The sequence below is a fragment of the Periplaneta americana genome, chromosome 14, assembly GCF_040183065.1.
Source record: "Periplaneta americana isolate PAMFEO1 chromosome 14, P.americana_PAMFEO1_priV1, whole genome shotgun sequence".
Taxonomy (NCBI): Eukaryota; Metazoa; Arthropoda; class Insecta; order Blattodea; family Blattidae; genus Periplaneta; species Periplaneta americana.
Window position 1 is genome coordinate 71,784,502 of NC_091130.1, and position 24,222 is coordinate 71,808,723.

Below are 24,222 nucleotides of genomic sequence, written 5' to 3' on the forward strand. Positions count from 1 at the left end.
AATACAAAATAATTCATTAATAATAATAATAATAATAATAATAATAATAATAATAATAATAATAATAATAATAATAATAATATTGATAAAACAAAAATATTTACAATAATAAAATAAATACTAAGACGGATAAAATAAAATATAAAACCACTAGCGAGAGTTAACACAACTTAAATAAGCATATAATAACCGGAAAAAATGCCAAACTCGAAAATCAACAGAAAAGTTCGTTGTATCGCAGACGACAACAACCGCCGTATTGACATTGTGTTGTGCATTAATGGTAGTAGTGGGGAGCTGAAAGTCTACGTTACTGCCGTTCTCTTCGAATCTTCTCGTACAATCATGGGAAGTTAATGCTGTAAAAACAAAATGTCTACGAGTCAAACTGTTCATTATTACCAGGATAAATACAAATAATACTGAAATATATTAATCGAGTTTCAGTTATAGATCTCTCCTTTTGTGCAAGAGGTAACATATCAAAATATTTTATGAATGGCGGGGAAAATATAAATTTCAATAACTTTCTAGTGACAAGTACAATCAAGTGTATCTGTGGCTATGCTAAGGAATCATTTATTGGAGATATACCTGTTATTAATTAAGAAAATGATCTATTTATATTTATTACAATGTTTTATCTTATAGGTTACATGCATCAGATAAATACAATAAATATTAGTATCATATAATGCTAGTAACACTTAAAAAAATTATAATAAAAATTATCACATATCATACAAACATTTTCACTTTATTTTTAAACTTAAGAATGTGTAAATTGCTTAGGTCTGGATTATTTTTCAATACTGAATTGTATAGTCTTGGTCCATAATTCCTACTGTGTCTTAATATGACATCTTAATAGCATTTGTCCATTCCGATCTTGATAAGCTTTTCTTGTTATAAATCCAGAAGTTCGTCTCTTAAGAAATAAAACACAAATAGAAATATCACTGGCAACGTGATAAAAAGAAAACACAATTTTTACTTAGCGCATGAAACTTAGGCCTATAGAGTGAGCAATTTAAAATCGACCAGAAGTACAAAGTTAAAAAAAAATAATAATAACTAAAACTCTTATTACTCACATTCTAGTGGAATTTAACATGTTTATTGTTACTTACAAAATATGTTAGATGTGAGCTCCCTGTGCAGCTTTTATGGCGGAACACAAATTAGCTGAGAGATAGTCAGCACAGCTAACTAAAGCGGACCAGTTTTAAGTTGCTCATACTGTAATGACCAATTAAATGTTATATCAATTATAAGTTATCACCCATTCTTCTTCCAAATAATAACATTATTTACTTTCTAAGGAAACGTGGCGATTTGCTGGTAAAGGCTGGAGTCTTTCTTTGGAATGCTATTTTTCCCGTTTTAAGAAATGTGCAATACCTAAGGATGCATCCACAGTTCAGGATTCATAACAGAACAGCCTTTGATCTGGGATTGTTAAAGGTGAGTAGGCCTATATAAAGTTGTCACGTACTGAAGTCCTGTACCAAAAATGTAAGCTAACCTACGTGATTATCATAAACAGGGTAATACAAATATATTAATGAAAGTGTAAATCAATTAATTTCTTCATATTTCTGTTGTTATTGTATGATTAAAAGCAGTGTCAACAATAAGAAAACAAAATATGGATTTAAACTTTCATATTCGTAACCGACGTAGCCTGGGTCACAACAATACAATGCAAAATTTTGTTCTGCATTACATCCTGTGATGTCGAAAGCATTTTAAACCATAAGTAGTCGCATGAGGGTCTTGTAGGCCCCCAAGGTTATGAATGTTTATATATAATTATTTCTGTGTTGGCCACACTGCTCGGCGCTTCAGTACCATCTTCAATTAACGTTTTGGGAATTATAAAGAGTTTGTCTATATTTTTAGGCTGTTAGTTTGCATTATACATCGGCTTGAAGACGTTCGGCGATTCTCAGGATCCAACGAGACTACTGACGTAACAGTATTATATAATACACTCTACTTATTTTTGATTACATTTTTACAGTTCATTCGTTTAGTTCAGTAGTGCACGCTGTACTACAGTAGTACACGGCGTAAATATAGTAGTGCACGGCGTAGTACAGTACTGCACGACGTAGTACAATAGTGCACGGCGTAGTACAGTACTGCACTGTGTAAGTACAGTAGTGCACGGAGTAGTACAGTACTACATGACGTAGTACAGTAGTGCACGGCGCAGTACAGTACTATATGACGTAGTACAGTAGTGCACGGCGTAAGCACAGTATTACACTGTGTAGTATAGTATTGCACGGCGTAGTATAGTAATGCATGATGTAAATAAAGTACTACAACCAATAGTACAGTAGTGCACGGTGCAAGTACAGTACTGCACGGCGACGTAGAGTACTGCACGGTGTAAGTACAGTAGGGCACGGCGTTAGTATAGAGTGCAGGACATGGTACAGTATAACACGGCGTAGTACAGTAGTGCATGATGTAAGTATAGTAGTCCACGGCGTAGTACAATAGTGCACGGTGTAAGTACAGTAATGCATGGTGTGACTACAGCAGTGCATGGAGTAGTACAGTCGTGCAAGGCATAGTACACCAGTGCACGCTGTAAGTACAGTAGAGCACGGTCTAAGTACAGTAGACTTCGGCGTAAGTACAGTAGTGCACGGCGTAGTACAGTAGTGCACGGGATATTAAAGTAGTGCACGGCATAGTACAGCAGCGCACGACGAAGTACAGTAGAGCACGGCGTAGTACACTAGTGCACGGCGTAGTACAGTACTGCACGGCGTATTAAAGTAGTGCGCGGTCTAAATACAGTAGTGCACGGCATAGTACGGCAGCGCACGACGTAGCACAGTAGTACACGGCGTAACTACAGTAGTGCAGGGCGTGGCACAGTAGTGCACGGTGTTAGAACAATAGTAAACGGCGTAGTCCAGTAGTGCACAGCGTAAACACAGTTGCGCCCGGCGTAGTTCAATACTGCACGGGCGTAGCATTGCAGTGCACAACGTAAGGACAATAGTGCAAGGCATAGTACAGCAGTCAACGGTGTAGTGCAGTATTGCAAGGCGTACTACAGTACTGCACAGCATAGTACAGTAGTGCATGACGTAGTAGAGTACAGCACAGCGTCGTATAGTAGTGCATGGCGTAGTACAGTAGTGCACGGCGTAGTAGAGTAGTGCACGGCGTAAGCATAGTTGTGCACGGCATAGTACACTATTGCACGGCGTAGTACAATACCGCACGGCGTAAGCACAGTAGTGCACGGCGTAGTAAAATAATCCACAGCGTAGTACAGTACTGCACGGCGTAGAACGGCAATGCACGGCGTAGTACAGCAGTGCACGTCGTAGTACAGTAGTGCACGGCGTAGTGCAGTACTGCACGGCGTAGTACAGTAGTGCATGATGTAAGTACAGTATTGCAAGGCGTGGTACATTAGTGCACGGTATAATACAGTTGTGCACGGTGTAGTATAGTAGTGCGCGGCTTAGTACAGTACTGCACGTAGTAAAGTAGTGGACTGCGTCGAACAGTACTGCACGAAGTACAGAGGTGCACGGCGTAGAAAATGTGCTGCACGGCGTAGTAATGTGCTGCATGGCGCAGTACAATAGTGCACGGCATAGTACAATACTCCACGGCGTAGTACAGTATTGCACGGCGTAGTAGAGTACCGTACGGCGTAGTAAAGTAGTACACGGCGTAGTACCATACTGCACGTCGTATTAGTGAAGTGCACGGCGTAGTACAGTAGTGCACGGCGTAGTACAGTAGTACAGGGTTAGTACAGTTATGCACGGCATAGCTCAGTTCTGCAGGCGTAGAAGAGTAGTGCACGGCGTAGTACTGTTGTCCACAGCGGAGTACAGTACTGCAAGGCGAAGTTGAATAGAGCACGGCGTACAGTAGTGCAAGGCGTAGTTCAGTAGTGAACGGCGTAAATACAGTACTACAAGGCGTAGTACAGTAGTGCACGGCGTAATACAGTAGTACAAGAAGTAATACAGTAGTACAAGAATTAGTACAGTAGTGGACGACGTTAAAACAGTAGTACAAAACTGAGTACAGTAGTGCACGGTGTAAATACAGTAGTTCAAGTTGTAGTTGAGTAGTGCCCTGCGTAGCAAAGTATTGAAATGCGTAAGTATAGCATTGACGGCGTAAATACAGCATGCACTGCCTAAGTGCAATATTCCATGATGTAGCACAGTAGTGCACGGCGTAGTATAGTAGTCCGCAACATAGTAAAGTTTTGCACGGCGTATTAGAATAGTGCACGGTATATTAGAGTAGTGGACGGCGTAGGTACAATAGTGCACGGCGTAATAAAGTATTCCACGACAAAATATAATAGTGCATGGCGTTTTAAAGTAGTAGACGGTGTAAGTATAGTAGTGCAGGACGAACTAGAAAATTCCACGGCGTATGTACAGTAGTGCATGGTGTAGGACAGTAGTTCAAAGCGTAACTACAGTAGTGCACGGCGTAGTACTGTAATACACGGAGTAAGTACAGTAGTACACGGCTTATTTGCAGAACTGCACGGCAAAATATAGTAGAGCACTGCGTAGTACGGCTGTCCAAGGCGTAAGTACAGTAGTCCACGGCTTAAGTACAGTACTGCACGAGGTAGTAAAATAGTGCACGGCGTACTACAGTAGTGCAGGGCGTAGTACAGTAGGGAACGGTGTAAGTAGCGTAGTGCACGGTCTAATTACAATAATGCATGGCGTGGTAGAGTACTACACGATGTAGTACAGTAGTGCACGGCGAAAGCACAGTAGTGCGAGGCGTAGTTCAGCAGTCCAAGGCATAGTACAGTATCGCACGGCGTAGTACAGTACTGGAAGGCGTATGACAGTAGTGTATGGTGTAAGAAAAGTACCGCACGCCGTAGTACAGTATTGCAGGGCCTAAGTACAATACTGCACGGCGTAGTACAGTACTGCACGGTGTAAATACAGTAGTGCACGTCGTAGTACAGTGGTGAACGGAGTTAGCACAATAGTCCACGATGAAAATACAGTAGTCCACGGCATAGCACAGTAGCGCACGGCGTAGTACAGTAGTGCATGGCATAGTACAGTACTGCAAGGCGCAGTACTGTCGTGCACGGCGGAGTAGAGCAGTGCACGCTGTAAGTACAGTAGTGCACGGTGTATGTACAGTAGTCCACGGCGTAAGTGCAGTAATACACGGCCTAGTACAGAAGTACACGGAGTAGTACAGTAGTGCGTGGCGTAAAAACAGTAGTGCATGGCGTAGTACAGTATTACACGACGCAGTACGTAATACAGTAGTGCTCAGCGTAGTATATTACTACAGTACTACACGGTGTAGTGAAGAATTGCACGGCGTAGTAAAGTAGTGCACGGCGTAAATACATTAGTGCACGGCATAAGCACAGTAGTGCACGACGTAGTACAGTAGTGCACAGCGTAGTACAATACTGCACGACGTAGTACAGTACTAAACGGCGTAGTACAGTAATGCACGGCTTAAGTGCAATAGTGCACGATGTAGCACAGAAGTGCACGGCTTAAGTAAAATAGTGCACGGCGCAAACACAGTAGCGCAGGGCGTAAGCACAGTAGTGCACGATGTAGTACAGTAATGCATGGATTAAGTACAGTAGTGCACGGCATCAGCACAGTTGTCCATGGAGTAGTACAATAGTGCATGGCGTAGTCCAGTAGTGCAAGGCGTAAACACAGTAGTGCACGGCGTAGTAGAAACTGCACGGGCCTAGCATTATAGTGCACGGCGTAATACAGCAGTCCACGGCGTAGTACAGTACTGCACGGCGTAGTACAGTAGTGTACGGGATAGTAAAACAGTGCACGCCGCAAGTACAGTAGTGCAAGACGTACTACAGTACTGCACAGCATATTACAGTAGTGCACGTCGTAGTAGAGTACAGCACAGCGTCGTACAGTAGTGCATGGCGTAGTACAGTAGTGGACGGCTTAGTAGAGTAGTGCATGGCGTAAGCATGGTAGTGCACGGAGTAGTACACTACTTACTGCACGGTGTAGTACACTACTGTACGGCGTAGTGTAATACCACACGGCGGGGTGTAAATACAGTAGTGCACGGCGTAGTAAACTAGTCCACGGCGTAGTACAGTAGTACACGGCGTACATCAGTCCACGGCTTACCTGCAGTAGTGCACGGTGTAGGAGAGTAGTGAACAGGGTAGTACAATAGTTCACGATGGAAGTACCGTAGTCCACAGCGTAATAATATAATAATAATAATAATAATAATAATAATAATAATAATAATCATCATCATCATCATCATCATCATAATTTATTTATTTAATCTGGCAGAGCTAAGACCAGTGGGCCTTCTCTTCCGCCCAGCCAGACTCTAATTCTAATTTAATACAATTGCTTACATTGTTATTACATTAATATCTAGACCATAAAACAACATGAAAGTAAATAATGAAAGTTGGATAAGTAATGTTAGTGTGACAATAATAAATATTGGTAAAAAAATAGTTATAATAATAATTATTATAAGAATAATAGTAGTAGTAGTAATAATAATAATAATGATAATAATAATAATAATAATAATAATAATAATAATAATAATAATAATGAGATAATTTAGATATTTATCTGTGAATTATATAACCAGTAAACATTGAGAAACCTGAAACAGCTTTTATTGTTTACAAGAAGTGTTAGAAAAATATTTCGTTACCCTATTCTTAAATTGGTTTGATGTCTGACAGACCCTGACATTACTCGGCACGGAATTCCAAAGCCGAGGAACAGCCACAGTGAAAGAAGATGAATATGAGGATGTTTGGTGGGAGGGAATGGATAATATTGTGGGGTGTTGCGATCGTATGTCTAGGTTATGATGGGTGGATAAATTTTGAAAACGAGACGCAAGATAGACAGGAGTGGAGAAATGCAATATGTGAAAGAGAAGGGAAAGACAGTGGATTTTCCTACGATCTTCTAAACGGAGCCAGAACAACATTTCGAGGGATGGTGTTACGTGATCAGCCCGGCGAATATTGCAGACGAAACGGACGCACATATTATGAAAGCGTTGTAGTCTCTGCGCCGAAGTAACGCTTAGGTCAGTAAGCAGAATATCACAGTAACCGAAGAGGGGCATCACGAGTGTTTGCACTAACATTTTTTTCATGGAAAAGGGTAGAAAATTCTTCAATCGCCTAAACGAGTGGATTAATGAGAATACTTTTTTGCAGGTTTCTGCAACTTGAATGTTCCAATTTAAACTTTTATTCATATAAATACCTAGATTCTTTACTGATTCACTGAACGGAATTTCGGTGCCGTATATTTCAATCGGGGACAAATTTGGTATGGTAATAGTGCTTAACATGAATGGCCCACAATGATTGACTGTGATTTTTCTGGATTTAGTTTAAGTCGAAATTTCCGTGTCCATGTCCAGATTGAGTCCAGATCGTCATTAATTTTAGTTATTGCATCATTTATTTCGTCGTGTGGAATTTTATGTATATTTGAAGGTCGTCTGCATAGAGATGGTTTCGGCAGTACTTTAGAGATTCTGATATGTCGTTGATATAAATTGTAAATAGTAAAGGGTCAAGAACTATCCCTGTGGGATCCCTGACCTCACGGCCTGCCAAGAGGAAGAACGATTTCCAGCTATCACACTTTGTTGGCGGCCATTAAGGTAAGAGGCAAAGCACAGGACAACGTGCTCTTCTAGGTGTAGTCTTCTGAGTTTACATATTAACAAGTCAATGTCTACAGAATCGAAGGCTTTTCTGAAGTCAAGTAAAGTCATTATTGTCAATTTACGTTCGTCCCGGGCCTCGCGTAGGTCTTCCGTGATTTTAAGTAATGCTGTACTTGTGTTATGTCCGGCCCTGAAACCTGACTGATAAGAGTCGAGAAGTTTGTATTTGTTTAAGTATTCTGTCAGTTGCTTATGTACAATGCGTTCCAATTCTTTGGATAGGGCAGGCAGGATGCTGATAAGTCGATAGTCGTTATAAGATGTCGGTGTTTTGGTCTTGGGAATTGGGTGGACAAAAGCGAGTTTCCATTGCTGTGGGTAAGTCGAAGTCATAATCGAGGCATTGAAAATGTGAGTCACAGTCGGTAGTATTACGTCTATGATTTTGTTTAATAACGAAATATTGACGTGGTCTGGTCCTTCTGCTTTAGTTGTGATTCGTTTCAGGGCTTTCTTTACGTCAGATTGCGTAATATACAAAAAGTGAAATTTTTCCCGTGAGGGGATGGTCCGTAGGTTTAAGAGTTCAGCGATTGTCTGTTGTTTGTCAATGAGGCTAACGGTTGTAGTGTGACTTTTCGTAAAGTGGTTATTTAGCCGTTCCATTGAGATTGAGTTGCCGTCTAGCTGGTCTTTGTCCGTCTTAATCCCATTGTCTGCACATGTCTCCATAGCGTGGAGGGCCTAGTTCCTGGTTCAATAAGGCTGTATGCATGTCGGATTTTAGCATTCCTAGCGATCTGGCTGGTTCTGTTCCTCAGTTGTTTGTACCTGTTAAAATTAGTTTCGTTTTTGTGTCGCCAATATTTTCGATATGCCGAATCTCGTTCAGCCATCATTTTGCGTATGTCAGTAGTCATCCATGGCGCGGGCAGTCTTCTCACACGTCTAGTTTTTAGAGGAGCATGTCGGTCATACAAGTCTATAATAAATTTATTTAGCTGTTCTATGTTCTCGTCCACAGTTCGTAACTTCCAAATTGCGTCCCAGGGTATACGTAATGCGTCGTCTATTAAGGCTGTATTGTCAATATGTTTTAGGTCTCTATAAGTAGCTATTTTGGTTGTCAATTTGGGACACTGCAATGCGTTTATTACATATATTATATCGTGGGAAGATATTCCAGACGCAGGTAGCTGTCCATGTGAGAGAACTTTGGCAGGATTATTGGTGATGATTAAGTCAAGGAGCGTTTCTGAATAGACGTAGTACAGTATTGGAAGATGTAAGTACAGCAGTGCACGTTGTAAGGACATTAGTGCACGGTGTAAGCGCAGTAGTGCGCAACGTAGTACAGCACTGCGCGGCGCATGGCATAGTACAGTCGTACACGGAGTAGTACAGCAGTGCACTCGGTAAGTACAGTAGTGCACAGTGTAAGTACAGTAGTCCATGGCGCAGGTACAGTAATGCACGACGAAATAGAGTAGCGTAGTAGAGTTGGTAAGTAGTGCAGGCCGAACGTATATTAGTGTGGGGCGTAGTACTGTAGTGCATGGCGTAAGCACAGTACTACACAATGTAGTACAGTACTGCATGCGTAGCACGTTACCGCAATGCGTAGTACAGTATTGAACATTGTACTATATTAGTGCACGGCGTAGTACAGTAGTCCACTACATAGTACAGTACTGCACGGCGTATTATAGTACTCCATTGCTTAAGTACAGTAGTGCACGTCATAAGTACAATAGTCCATGGCGTAACTACAGTAGTGTACGGCGTTTTACAGCAGTCCACGGTGTAGTACAGTAGTCCACGGCGTAAGTATAATAGTGCGAGATTATTGCAGTTATCCGATTTCTGCAAGCTCCATCCAGCTTACATCCGTTGCCAATTGTTGTACGTGTATGGACCCGAAATTATGAGCGACAGTATGCTCAGACGATGGTGCAGGTAATTCACTGAAGTATGAACTAATGTCCACGACGAAGACCGTATTGGCGGACCGCCCCTGGGGAAGCCAGAACAGATGGAAAGTGTTCGGCAAACAGTTTTGCAGGACCGGCGCGTCACAATTTCGGATCTCTCTGTTTAATTCCCCCTGATGTCTCGCTCATTGCTGCACGAAATCGTCTCCCGTGACTTGGTTTTCGGAAAGTGTGTGCAAGATGGGTGCCAAAGCATCTGGCAGATAAACACAAAACAAAATGTTTGGGCGTAGGATGACAGTTCTCCAGCGGTACGCAGAGAAAGGCGACGAGTCTCTCGACAGTATTGTCACTGGGGAAACAAAACAACAATCCATGCTTTGGTGGCATAGTGGTACACCTGTGAGGACGAATACGATAAGCGCATCAATAACGGTGGTGACAATATTGAGAAATAGCCAGTGAATCTCAATGAAGAGTGCAATAAATATTTCTTTCTTATTGATGTTTTTGTTTTCTTTATCGGCCATTCGATCTTACCTCGTGGATGAACCTCGTACATATGTTTGTTCATAATAATGATTTACGACCATAGTAAAGTTTGTATTGCTTTGAAAGTAATGTCTATATTTGTCTGAAATGTCCTAAAAATGTACTAAAATTGATCAAAAGTACTGTTTATAAATCAAGCCGTGGGACATATCTCTAAACTTTTCTCTATGTAGTAGTGCTGATATGTATTGTACCTTACAGAAAATTGCATTAAACAATACCGGTATATGTTTATGTAGTTGTAACATTCTATTAAGTGAGAGCCTGCAATATTAAAACTAACAACGATTAAAATGTGCATCAGTAAATCAAGGTGACTATACAATACATTGTAGTTGTTTCTTTTCATCAAAACTGAAACAAAATAACTGTTGAATATATAAGCATAGTTATAACTATACAAAACTGCAAAATATTATTAACATAACTCAATAAAATGCAATATTAATATGGGGTACTGTGGGACCCCCACGCGACTGCTAGTGTCACAAAACTTGGTGCGCCTACTTAAGGGTTAAGTTGATATAATCTGTCCTCATAAAAAATAGATGATCCATTTGCGAGAACTTGAAGGGAACTTTCTTAATATATCGCATTAATAGCAGGGAGTAAATGACAGTCTATTATTTCAATTTCATATGTAATGAATTTATAATGAATAATGAATTTTTAGTGAATAATATTTAAGAAGGAAAGGCCTGACGGCCTTATCTCTACCAGGTTAAATAAATAAATACTAAATACTAAAATACCTAGAGAAAAATAAAGAAGTGTATGTAGTATTGGTGGACCTACAAAAGGCTTTTGATAGAGTTGATTGGAATAAACCTATGGGGATCCTAAAGGAAAAAAAGTGGATTGGAAAGACAGGAGCCTTTGTGTAACCTTTATATGAAAAAAATCAGTCAAACTCTGGATAGGAGAAGAAATGCCAAAGGGAAGTGAAATAGGGAAGAAAGTACAAAAAGGATGTCCTTTATTACCTACCCTGTTCAACATTTACTTAGATGAATTAGTGAAGAGTTGTTTTCAGAACATTGGGCGGGTGATAGTAGGAAGAACAAGAATAAAGTGCACAACATTTTCTGATTATATATTGTTGTTAGTAAGAAAAGAGATGATATTAAGAGATATGCTACTGGAGATAAATGACAGCTATGATCAGTAAAAAATGAAACAAATGCAAATAAAACGAAGACCATATTGTTTTTAGTGGGTTATTTTACGACTCTTTATCAACTGCTGTGGTTATCTAGCGTCTGAATGACATGAAGGTGATAATGCCGGCGAAAGGAATCTAGGGTACAGCACCGAAAGTTACCCACCACTTGCTCTTAATAGGTTGAGGGAAAACCACGGAAAAAACTCTAACCAGGTAACTTGTCCCAACCAGGAATTGAACTCGGGCCTGCCCTTTCACAGTCAGGCATGCTAACCGTTACTCCATAGCGGTGGACAAGACCATGGTCATAGAAAGAAAAGTAAAAGAACGCAAACCTGTCAATTCGAAATAAGACAGTAGAACAAGAACTGCTTCAAATACTTGGATTGCACTACGAGTAAAAGTAGCAACGTGAGCTGCTGTCGGGAAGTCAAAAGGAGGATAGCAATGACAAAGGAAGCTTTTAATAGAAAAAGGAGCATCTTCTGCGAACCTATGGAAAAAGAACTGAGGAAGAGATTAGTGAAGTGCCTTATGTGGAATGTGGCTATGTGTGGAGTGTGAAATGGGGAGACCAGTGATGGCTCGTGAACTTGTGGATTGGAGAGCTGCAGTAGATTTTGTACATATAAATTTCACTTCTTGATACCATTACTAATAAATATAGGACAAAAATAAATGCACTACATATCGAAAAATCAAAATTTTCTCACTTAGTTGGGAGATGTCTGTGGCATAATTTGCTTAAAAAAAAAAAAAAAAAAAAAAAAAAAAAAAAAAAAAAAAAAAAAAAAAAAAAAAAACATCGATTTCAGTCTGAAATTCTGATCGGTAGACTTTCAATTTGCAATCTACCAGTTCATTCTGAATTGTCTTAGAATTACCTTTAAACAGTGGCATGTTCCAAATGATTTTTTGAGAGGCTCGTTTAGATTACTCACGGACTTTAGCAACCCACGAAATACACCAGACTTCTCGAATCGTTTTTTCATCATGTCCCATAAGGGGAATTTCATATTGGCCACAAAATTTGATACAATCAATATTTTTTAAAATAGTTTCACGATTTTTCCTCACTTCTTAATTATGTCTGAGAATGTTTGTTCTGTTCGCTTCACTTAATTGCGCAGCAATATTAGTTTTGCCTAACATAGCCAATGAAACAACATTTTTCAGGTGAGATTGCGAAGATTCGTGCTTTTTAATTTTTAGGGGCAAATATCCTAAATCTGTCACACCACTCCTAGTCTATGAAGTATCACCACCGAAGAGGAGGCAACCACAAATGCTTAGCGTAAATTTCATTGTTATACTTCCTTACATATATGCACTATTTCGGCTGGATGAAGCTTGAGTAAGATTTAAGTCGAGTAACGAACGACCCTTTAATTTCACTTCATTACATAAATTTTCTCCGCAAGGGAAAGTTGAGAAAATAAAATTAATATTCTGTAATTCACACACGCACTCATGCTTGCACATTTGCACTGGTTAAGTTACGGTACTGAAACATCACACCAAAGCAACACTCAGATATACTGATAGTCAACAATTTTCTAAAACTGGAAAAGAAGTCTCTTTCGTATTTTACGTGCTATAGCAAATACTCGTGCAATCATTTTAAGTTAAAGCAAATATTAGGTTCTGCTGGAGGCTGGATATATACGTAATAATAAGGCAAAGAGAATATTAATTTCGTTATATTAACTCGATAAGATTCTACAACAATAAGTATGTGAAGAGAAAATAAAAATTTTGTCATTACGATTCAAGGGAATAGAGAATCCATTTCACGTAGCATTACAATAGCGGTGTGGGAGGGGAGGAAAGATCTTCCCTTGTGGTCTGGCTCTGCAAGCCACTGCAGCGAAATATAGGTTTTAAACAGCGGCAGTTACCCTCTGCTTCCCTCCACCTCTCTACCCCCTGACATAGCAAGACACACTCTCTATGATCTGTCCCACCCTGCAGATCCCAGGACGACTTTGAATGCAGTGTTAATTCCAGTACAGTCGACGCGCAAAAAGATAATGCATAAGATAATAGTACATATTCCCGGCCAGATGAAATATAAAGCAATTTATCAATAAAAGCTGTAACAATTCTTCTACAGATTAAAATAGATATTATTTTTATTTTCCTGTCAAAGCATGGAGTGCTGCAGCTCCGCAGCTCTGGGGGAGACAGAATAAAAAATTAACCTATTCTGTAAAGAGTGGGTGCAGATAGAATAATGTTTTAATATACAAGTAATCAATTATAAATCAGTCATATGACTTATCATTAAAATAGTTTACTTTACATACATTTATTGTTTAAACGTTTTCGACTTTGTGACATCTTCAGACATTGGTTCATATGATATCAAGTAAAATTAAAAAATTGCATACATGTACACTGGAACATGTGTGATGAAGTTATATAATCTAAAATGTGTTGTATTGTGTACATATAAAAACACACACACAGAACACATACATACACACATACATTCATACATGCATACATACATACATACATACATACATACATACATACATACATACATACATACATACATACACCCCTACATGCATACATAACATGCACGCGCGAGTGAGCGCGCGCGCGCGCACACACACACACACACACACGCACACACAGGGTGAACTGTAAGTAATGTCATTAATTTCAAGGGGTTATTCTTTGAGATATTTCAAACAAAAGAGTTTAATACATTTTTCTCCTTTTGCTTCCTTTTCGAGAAAGAAAATTGTTTTTTGTGAAGTATTTCATAGCGTGTTTTGGGAACGCCATTGATTTAATTCTCAATATGCTCAATAAATTTAAGAGAACAATGTATTATCATAAATTATTGAAAGAATTTTCATTTGTCCTCTGAATGTGTAGAAATTTGATCCGAACAAATGTAACATTTTAAAACTGCTTTGCAGAACGATAAGTTATATTTGTTCGGATCAAATTTCTGCAAATGTAAAGGACAAAACTAAAATTCTTTCAATCATTTATTATAATAATGCATCGCTCTGTTAAATTGTTAAATTGACTTATCATATTGGATATTAAATCAATTGCTTTCCCAGAACACGCCATGCAATGTTCCAAATAAAACAATTTTTATCTCTAGAAGGAAGCAAAAAGAAGCAAAATAAAACTGTGTTACATTTTCTTTGTTTGAAATATCTCAAAGAGTAATCCCCTGAAATTAATTACATTATTTATGGTTCACCCTGCACACACACGCACGCGCGCGCGCACACACACACACACACACACACACACACACCTTCGAATATCTCTAAATTTTGAGTAAGTTTCTTGATTTGTGACTGTCGCATTCAGTGATAGAATAAATCAGTAAATTCCCGTCACGTTTTGCTTTTAATTAGGGCATTTATTCTCGTAAATAGGAGAGTTTTTGGAATTATTTAATTTAGTAACGTCCATGTAAAATTGGTACAGACGCTTTAAGTATGATCGAGAACCCGTTGAAAGCGATACTCGTGTTGGTAGACCTTCATCAAGTAGAGTTAGCCACGATAATCAAAGCTCCACTGCATTATCTTTTGAATTCGAATTAAATTGATTTTACAATCTGTTTTGTAATTTAACTTAAATATTTGAGACGCTAGTGTAAATTTGTAATGGTTGTAAGCACAACGCGGAAATAAATTTATTTCCTTGTTTTCAAGCACAAATTTTTGACTTGTGAGGAATACAAATCTAACAATTTGTCTTCTTCGTAATTTTTTTGTTTAGAATAAATATTTTGATAAATTACTTTGTTCTATTTAAGGAATATGAAATGAATATTAATATCACATTATTAAATAATTCAATGTACAACACATACGATAGTAGTTCGTCATAAGAAATGTGGTTTTACAATAACTGCATAAAATATAAAATGATTACATTCATTTTAATTCATGTAGGACTTAACTACAAAGGCATAATAGGCTAACCCATGTAAATTTCAATAAACAGCGAATCAAGTATTTCGAGGGGACGCCATGTTCGTTTTCCGACATTGAAATTCAAATGAATACTGTATGTGACTGGTAACTCTGGCCGGCGCAGAGGGGCCCGACCATCTCTGCGGGGACGGGAGAAGGAAGGAAGTTGTTGAGAATACAGTTCGGAGACGTCGCGTAACATCTGTTCAGAATACATGTGCTCCAGTGCAATGAAGTTGACTTGTGACTCTGAGATTACGCAAATAGTGGGTATAGACCTACGTAACTATAAGCTGCAGTATTATTATTGCTTCGCTTATGTATAGTCCAGCTGAGTTGCCCTATTTTTAAACTCTCTTCGAAATATCTTTCTTTAAAAAGTACATACATTTTTCTTCTTTCAATTTCGACCTAAAGAATTCTTCAATAATAAAATGTATACAAAAGCGTTCTAGCAAACCCTTCACAGCAATTTTGTTTGGTAAAAAAACCTACAATTCTTTTGCAGGACAGACCTCACAAATCAGTATTGTTTGTAAAGACATTTCCACTTTGAGTTGTGTTTTGAGATATAAGGATCAAGTTTAAATTGCCGCAACGTCCAATAAGCATTCTGCAAAACCAAGAAAAAGAGAACTTTTATTATAGATGTGTTTACTTATACTCTTTTCAAAATACCGTTCTTTGAGAGTACATTTTTTTTCTTTCATTTTCGACCAAAGGTTTCCTTCAATAACAAAATCTATACAATAGCGTTCCAGTAAACCCTTCACAGCGACTTCATTTGGTAAAAAAGAAAAAAAAAACAATTCTTTTACAAGACAGGTCTCTCAAATATGTTACAAACAGATTGCCTCTTTGAGTTGTGTTTTGGGTCATGTTTACAATTCCTTTTTACTTGGAGATGCTGCAGAAATTCATGTATTGAAAAGGGAAGAGCGTGTCTAACCTGTCGTACAATCCCAATGACCCTTCTACAGAACCACGAGAAATTAGGTCTTTGCCTTTCAGCAAACCCTTCACCCACACCGTACTTCCGATTGTTACTGACGAACAATATTGCCTGTTGTAAAATCGACAAAGGAATAAAAGTCAACTTTATGGCACTGCTATAAATTTTCTTCTCATGCGCATAATTGTGTGTGACTGTAATAATGTACACTAACAACACACACAAAGTGACTTTGGCTTCATACTCCATCTCGGAAGAAAGCTTCCACTACGCTACGGCAGAGTGCTGCAAAACGCAAAAGAACTAGCTACAGATGTCGCTACGTGTGGCATGTCATGTGGCCACACGTAGCGACATTTAACGCAGTAACTGGCATTTTAAGGAGCATTCACATGTTTTGAAGAGTATTTCAGCTTTTGTACAGAAACTTTGAAAAGGGTTGGAAAGTAATTCAAATGGTAATTCAAGCTGCCTCACAGCTCACAGACGGGCTGGGCTAGTCATAACTTATCGGAACTTGTATGCCCTAATTGTTGTTCACGATTCTTATGTCTTGAAGGGAACATGTCACATAACTCAACGCGTGAGGGATGCTTGCGCCCCAGGTTCTCCTCTTAATGACTGTTGCTTCCTATTTAAGCATTGGCTCGCCCGGACCCGTTGCTTACTTGTGAATTCTACGTTTCTGAAGAGAGTCCGTCGATCCTGGGACTGCAGCCCGGGGACGCGACACTATAAGCTACAGTATTAGTGTGTTAGTGTACTTGTTAAAGTGTACTATAAACTACAGTATTAGTGTATTAGTGTACTGTGTACTATTGTATAGTGTAGTGTAGTGAAATAGTGTAACGTAATGTGCTATGGCTTTACGAAAACCACATACCGTTGTGCATAGCGAGGGGAGGGAAATAATTGCGAATATAATAGAGAAATGTGACGAAGAGAAAACACGTAAGCATTTATTACTGTCTTTGCCTAAATCTACCGAAAGGGCCGCTATGTATGCTGGAGTATTGTACTCTACAATAAAGAACATTAGAAAAGAAAATAAAGAAAGGAAGGAGACCAATGCAGACAACCGTCTGAAGTCACCTGGAAAGAAGAGAAGAGTGATTTCCCGTAATATCGTATCCGTTGATGACTTCGAAAAGTGTGTGATTAGAAACGTCATACAAGACTTTTATGTTACTGAGAAAAGGGTCCCAACTATTCCAAAGCTTCTTCCTATAGTAAAAAGCAAAATCAATTTTCCTTGGGGCAAGGCTTCTTTACGCCGGGTAATAAAATCAATGGGTTTTAAATGGAAGAAGTGTCAATCAAAGCGAAAAATTTTGATTGAGAGGCCAGACATAGTGGAATGGAGAGCAAAATATCTCGTAAAAATGAAGGCGTATCGCGAAGAAAGACGCCCTGTGTTTTATATAGATGAAACATGGGTGGACAGTAATTTGACATTTAGAAAATGTTGGTAAAGTAGTGACGTAATGGGCATCCAGACGAATTACAATTCCAATAACAGGCTCATAGTAGCGCATGTAGGTAGCAAACATGGGTTTCTTCCCAACGCTTAACTCATATACAAGGCTGAGTGCACAACAGGGGATTACCATGGACAAATGAACAGTCAAAATTTTGAGAAATGGACAATGCAACAATTAATTCCGAATCTTCCTCCGCAATCTGTAATTGTATTGGACAATGCACCGTACCATTCCATCCAAATTGATAAACCACCGACTCCTTACTCTGTGAAACAGGACATGCTATCGTGGTTACACAAGAAAGGCGTAGAATGTAATGAGGGCATGCGAAAAACTGAGTTGTACGCTTTAATTCAGCCACTAAAGCCAAAAGAAAAAATTTTCAAGTTTGACAACATTGTAGCTGGTTACGGACACACTGTGCTTCGTCTGCTCCCATACATGTGTGATCTAAATCCGTTAGAACTTGCTTGGTCTAAAATGAAAAGATTCAGTAGAGAGTGCAATGTTACGGCAGATTTGTCATTAGAGAAGTTACGTGCTACTACGATAGACGCTATACGAAATGTTACTGCAGAAGACTGGGATGGTTTTTGTCGGCATGTGGAAACGCTCGAGAAACTACTGGGAGAAAGACGGCGTTGTTCCAGATGTAATAGACAGCATAACAATCAACCTGGACACCGACAGTGATAGTGACAACGAAGCTAGTTCAGATGTGTCCAGTTCCTCCTCCTCCCAGGAAGACTTCGATTGAGCACAGCACGAGTACGGTAAGATAAACGTTTTTTTCATTGATAGTAGCTTGCCTAGTGAGTCACTCGCTCCTCACCCCGTCGTTAACTTGTTTATTTCTCTTCCACGGACAAAGTTACCAGACACCAACAGTAGATTACATGTTTCCATATGCCTATGTGACAAGGAAATAAAGGACTGCAGAATGAATTACTTGGGTGCGTGGCAGGTGCTCGACATTATGCATACGTTAGATATCAATGAAAAATGTACCGGCATACGAATGGACAAAAGACGATTAGTACAATTTCTAGGATTATCGAATTCAATGGTATCAAATACAGAACAAGAGTATGTAGAAACTGCGATAATTGAAAGCCATCACAATCAAAGATCTATTGTTTTGCAAATTGATATAATCAAATAGCTTTACAACAATGGTAGAGAAGCTTAAAATCTATCGTTGCTTAATAATATTTATTTACACAGATGACAAAACCCCTGGATTATAGCACAGATGTTCAACCCATTAGCCTTCCATCGCGTGGCAGCATACTACCCGATGGAACAAAAGGCACATTCATCGGTTGGGGCGCTACTCAGGTATTTTTCATATACTAATAATTATAAAACCTCATTTATGAATTAATAATTTTATTATGATTATGATCTAGGGTTATTAAAAAATCAGGACAGATTATTTTACTCTCACATTAACTTTTGCTTCAATTGTTTCACTATTGTTGCTATGACAAATGAAATAAATAATCAAGTTATTCTTGAGCATGTATCTTTTCGCAAATTCATATCAGGAAACAATGGCTTTGTCATTACAAATGCTAATTAGCTTTATTCATGTAAAAGAGATTGTTCAAGCAGACTGAAAAGATTCAGAGCTCTCTTAACTTGCAGTTATTTTCCCCGACTCTACGAGCGTGCTCAGAGATGTTGCTAGTTCCCAGAAATGTACACCAGCGAATAGGGATTATACATAATGGACACTGAACGAATTTTCCTGTGTTTTGTTTCTCTGTGCGCCGGCGTTTAGTTCCACTTTCAAGCGCTAGAGGTTAGTGTAATCGAGCACACGCTAAGATAATGAGAATAGAGTTGAGACACAGGATCCAAACATCGCCTACCTTATTGCATAATCCAGTAACGCTTTGCTTCAAATAAATTCAAGTTAACAGCGTTTCCTTATTTCTCAGTGACAAACTAGTTGTAATAATAATTTTTTATATTTTATATATAATAAATTATATTATAAATTAATATAATACATTATAAAATTATGTATCAAATTCGTTTAATATTTGTATACAATATAATATAGGTATATGGGTTTACTTCTCATAGGAGATTTATTTTTCCATTTTCAGCGCTATCAAATCATTACATATTTTAATGTTGTTGGGGTAAACGTCTCAACTCTCTTATAAAGGAAGTATAGAGTCTAGACATTACAGTTAATGACGGATTTATTTCATCGGTCCAATTTATTTTATTTGAGTATATAATGTACCTAGGTGTATTAATTGTATGTGTTATATTTCCGCTGTGTTGACTGCCAGCTGGTGTGATGTCAGTGCAAACTCCAGGGAGAAAGAATCTCACGTTCAAACTGGTTTGAAGTCATTGAAATCAGTCCTGCTACATCAAAGGTACCGACGCGAAGTGTCCATACCGTATAATTTATCTATACTCTGTGTACACCATCTGATTCGCCAGAAACGATCAAGAATGTACTACAGACAATGGATCTACATTAATGATGATGTTATGATGCTAGCTTGGACTCTCACTTTGAGAGAGGAACAGAGATTAAGGGTGTTTGAGAATAAGGTGCTTAGGAAAATATTTGGGGCTAAGAGGGATAAGTTACAGGAGAATGGAGAAAGTTACACAACGCAGAACTGCACGCATTGTATTCTTCACCTGACATAATTAGGAACATTAAACACAGACGTTTGAGATGGGCAGGGCATGTAGCACGTATGGGCGAATCCAAAAATGCATATAGAGTGTTAGTTGGGAGGCCGGAGGAAAAAAGACCTTTGGGGAGGCCTAGAGGTAGATGGGAGAATAATATTAAAATGGATTTGAGGGAGGTGGGATATGATGATAGAGAATGGATTAATCTTGCACAGATAGGGATCGATGACGGGCTTATGTGAGGGCGGCAATGAACCTGCGGGTTCCTTAAAAGACATTTTTAAGTAAGTTATGATGCTAGAGAATTGTTGAGAAGTCATAGGGGAACCGCGAGTACTGTATCCGGAGAATATCTCTGTATTGTCTGGACCACTGGCTTACCCAATACAAATTATAAATTCAGGGTATATCTGGATTTGAAGTCAGACTCCTGGTGTATAAACCCAATGCCGTTTCACGATCTACCTTTGTGGAAACTAGATAACCGCGGATTTGATACAGAATCGTCAAATAATAAATGAACTGAAATTTTGCGACTTAGGCCTATGCAAAACGTGTGAGAGATAATGTGCCTGCATAGTGACATTTATTTCTAAATGTAATTTTCGTTTTCAAAACCAAAAAATAATTAAGTTTAGCAAGATATTGTTGTTTCAGTAACAGATCTCAAGTTTAAATTTGGAATCTGTTTCTATTTTGTTAGTACGAACCTTACCCAATACGCCCTGATGTACTGCAAGCCATGGAGGCGACTACGATCTCCATACAGGACTGCCAAGTCAGCTGGCCGAAGTTGGCCATAGACAAGTTGGGCAATAACACGATATGTGTTAGTAGTGAGACCAATTCTGCCACACCCTTCAAGGATGGATGCATGGTAAGTAAAACTTTCACATATTCTGTTCCCAATTTTTAATTTCTTGAATATAGCCTACAAAGGGAGCGTACTCTTGTTGTTTAGTCGATTGTCAAAGGATAGGTTTGAATCTCATAAGTGACACCATTCGTGAGGCAACCAAGCCAGGAAATAATGAGTTAGGGTGGCCCGCTCCTTTCCCAATGGGTCGCGTAGTGTGGTGTAAATAATCTGCTTGGATACTTTCATTCAGCCACCGGTGTAGCTCGGTCGGTTAAGGCGCTTGCCTGCCGATTCGGAATTGCGTCCGAATCTCGCTTGGGCTGATTACCTGGTTGGATTTTTTCCGAGGTTTCCCCCAACCGTAAGGCAAATGTCAAGTAATCTATGGCGAATCCTCGGCCTCATCTCACCAAAATATCATATCGCTATCACCAAATCCATCGACGCTAAATAACCTCGTAGTTGATACAGCGTCGTTAAAGAACCAAGTAAAAAAATACTTTCACTCGAATAGGTCCTACTCTTTAACATACCAGATGCAGAAACGTGACTTTCGGTATTATGTTCGTACGTCTTAATGTTTAAAGTGATTTTTCTTAAATAATGGGCGGAGTTTGTTTCTAAATAATTTTAATTTGTACTTACTAAAAAAATAATAAGTATATAATAACAACTATATAATAATCGTTGTAGAATAATGGATCTTCATTTGAAAACAAAGTGCACAATGGCTAGCCACTTCATGATTCAGCAGACGATTTTTACCGTGTTTTTTATTAAGTAGAATAAACTGACATAAATATAAAACTATTGACTTCGTAGTAGGAGCAGTACACAGATCTACAAATTATTCACAGGGTTATAAAATTTATTTTTTTGTAACAAGCTGAAATTACATGGGTTTCCGGTATTTTCCTGTCTGCTTCCTTATTTTATTAAACTGCTTGTTAGACTTTGCGGAGATCTCTGAAACTCAGTTATACAAAACCAAAACGAATTTTGTCTTTACTAAGTTTTCCTCTTCCATAATGACCTTCGAAGCCAAATGCCTGCTCGGGTTGACGCAATTCAAAACAGATGAAGATCAGAGACCATTTCATCATGTGCCTTACGTTCAACTGATTTTGTTTCAATTAATTTTTATTTATTTATGTTGTTTATTTATTTCTTCAGATGCAGTTAAGGCTATCAGGCCTTCTATTCCACACCACCAGAAATACAAATGAAGTTATAGAAAAATATCAAACTAAAAACAAAGTAACACCACATGAAAATATATACAGGCTACAGTCACACAAACTTTAAATGAGTTAGCACTGTCTTGAAGTATAGCAAAATATCAATTCACCCCTCGGTCCCTATACGCCCGCTTAGCGTTGAGCTAGTGTTCTATATTGATCTGAACTTGTACTGGCATACATTTCATGTAATTTCATGTCCGTGCTTGCTTTCACTTGAACTTCAAAGACAGCTGACGATAAACAGAGAATTACCTTGTTCCCAGTCTGAAACCATTGCGGTGTTACGGCGAGCCAAAATTTATCTCTTTATTGGTCGTACCAAAGAATCAATATATACGTATACTATTTAATTTATATTGAAAGTTTTTTCCTCTTTCATTATTGTACGCCCGCTCATATCATACCCGTTTCTTTTAACATGACTTGAGAAATTATTCTCACAAATTCAGAACATATTCATTTCATTATTTTTTATTTTATATACAGAATACAGATATAGTCGACGTAAAACTAGATAATTCATGCAGTAAGTACCTTTACGCAGTCCAAGACCGAATTATGAATTTCTCGATGCAGTTGTAGATAGTGGGCAGACAGTATTTTATCCAACTGAATTCTTGAATGAAATCACAAGGATTGATACAATATAATTTAATACTTAATAGTGAATCACCTATAGTACTATTGCGAAATACTGACTCACCAAAATTATGCAATGGAACAAGAATTGGTGTGAAAAAACTCATTCAAAACGTAGTAATAGAAGTGACAATTTTAACTGGCAAAACGAAAGGAGAAGATGTTTTTATCCCAAGCATTCCTGTGATATCTACTAACATGCCTTTCGATTTTAAGTAACAGCAATTTCAGTGCGACTAGCATTTGTAATGGCCATATTAAAATTAAGCTCAAGGACAGTCGTTCAAAGTTGTAGACATTAACTTAAAAACTGCATGATTTTCACTTTCTCAACTACATTTTATACAAAGAAGTAGGCAAAAAGAAAAGATTTTACACATACAGAAAGCAATTCCAAGATTCTTTTGTCATATTGCTAATTTAGTATGTGAATATACGTAAGGCGACTGAAAATAACAATGTATTAATTCTAAATTATACGTCTCTCAAAATATTGTTGTTCATGACCGAAAATGTGTTACTACGAAATTCTGACTGTATGATCACGTTGCCAATTTAGTATATTATACGTTGTGGAAATAATTTCTTAATTTGTAAAAATCCGGTATACGTCTCTCAGAATATTAATCTTTATGTTAAAAATGACTTATTGCGAGTTTGTATTGTATCTGTATTCTGTGTATAAAATAAGAATTAATATAATATGTTCTGAATTTGTGAGATATAGTTTCTGAAGTCATATTAAAAAAACATATGCATGTAGCTGTCAAGGTGTAAAAAATCTTCCAATATGAATTAAATTATATACGTATATATTGAGTATTTAGCAGACCGATAGAGACATAAATTTTGGCTCTCGATGACACCCCAACGGGTTCAGACTGGGAACAAGGTAATTCTCTGTTTATCGTCAGCTGTCTCTGAAATTCAAGTGAAAGCACACATAGACATGAAATTACGTGAAATGCACAGCTTTAGAGCAATGTACAGATCTTATAATTATTTTATCTCTTCCTCTATGTAACGTCACATTTGTGGGGAGGTAAGGAGACAGCAGAAAGGTTGTAATGCTTTTTAATAC

The 24,222-nt window shown here is 38.3% G+C and overlaps 1 protein-coding gene across 1 annotated transcript in view; it reads left to right on the forward strand.

The window, feature by feature from the left end:
* The window catches only part of LOC138713446 (trypsin II-P29-like), a 50,917-nt gene that overhangs the window by 20,915 nt on the left and 5,780 nt on the right, over window positions 1–24,222 (forward strand). The window contains exons 3-5 of the mRNA XM_069845555.1: window positions 1,323–1,464; window positions 18,960–19,073; window positions 21,106–21,279. Of these exons, the coding sequence (XP_069701656.1) occupies window positions 1,408–1,464; window positions 18,960–19,073; window positions 21,106–21,279 (345 nt within the window). The 5' untranslated portion in view covers window positions 1,323–1,407. The remainder of the gene's footprint in view (window positions 1–1,322; window positions 1,465–18,959; window positions 19,074–21,105; window positions 21,280–24,222) is intronic.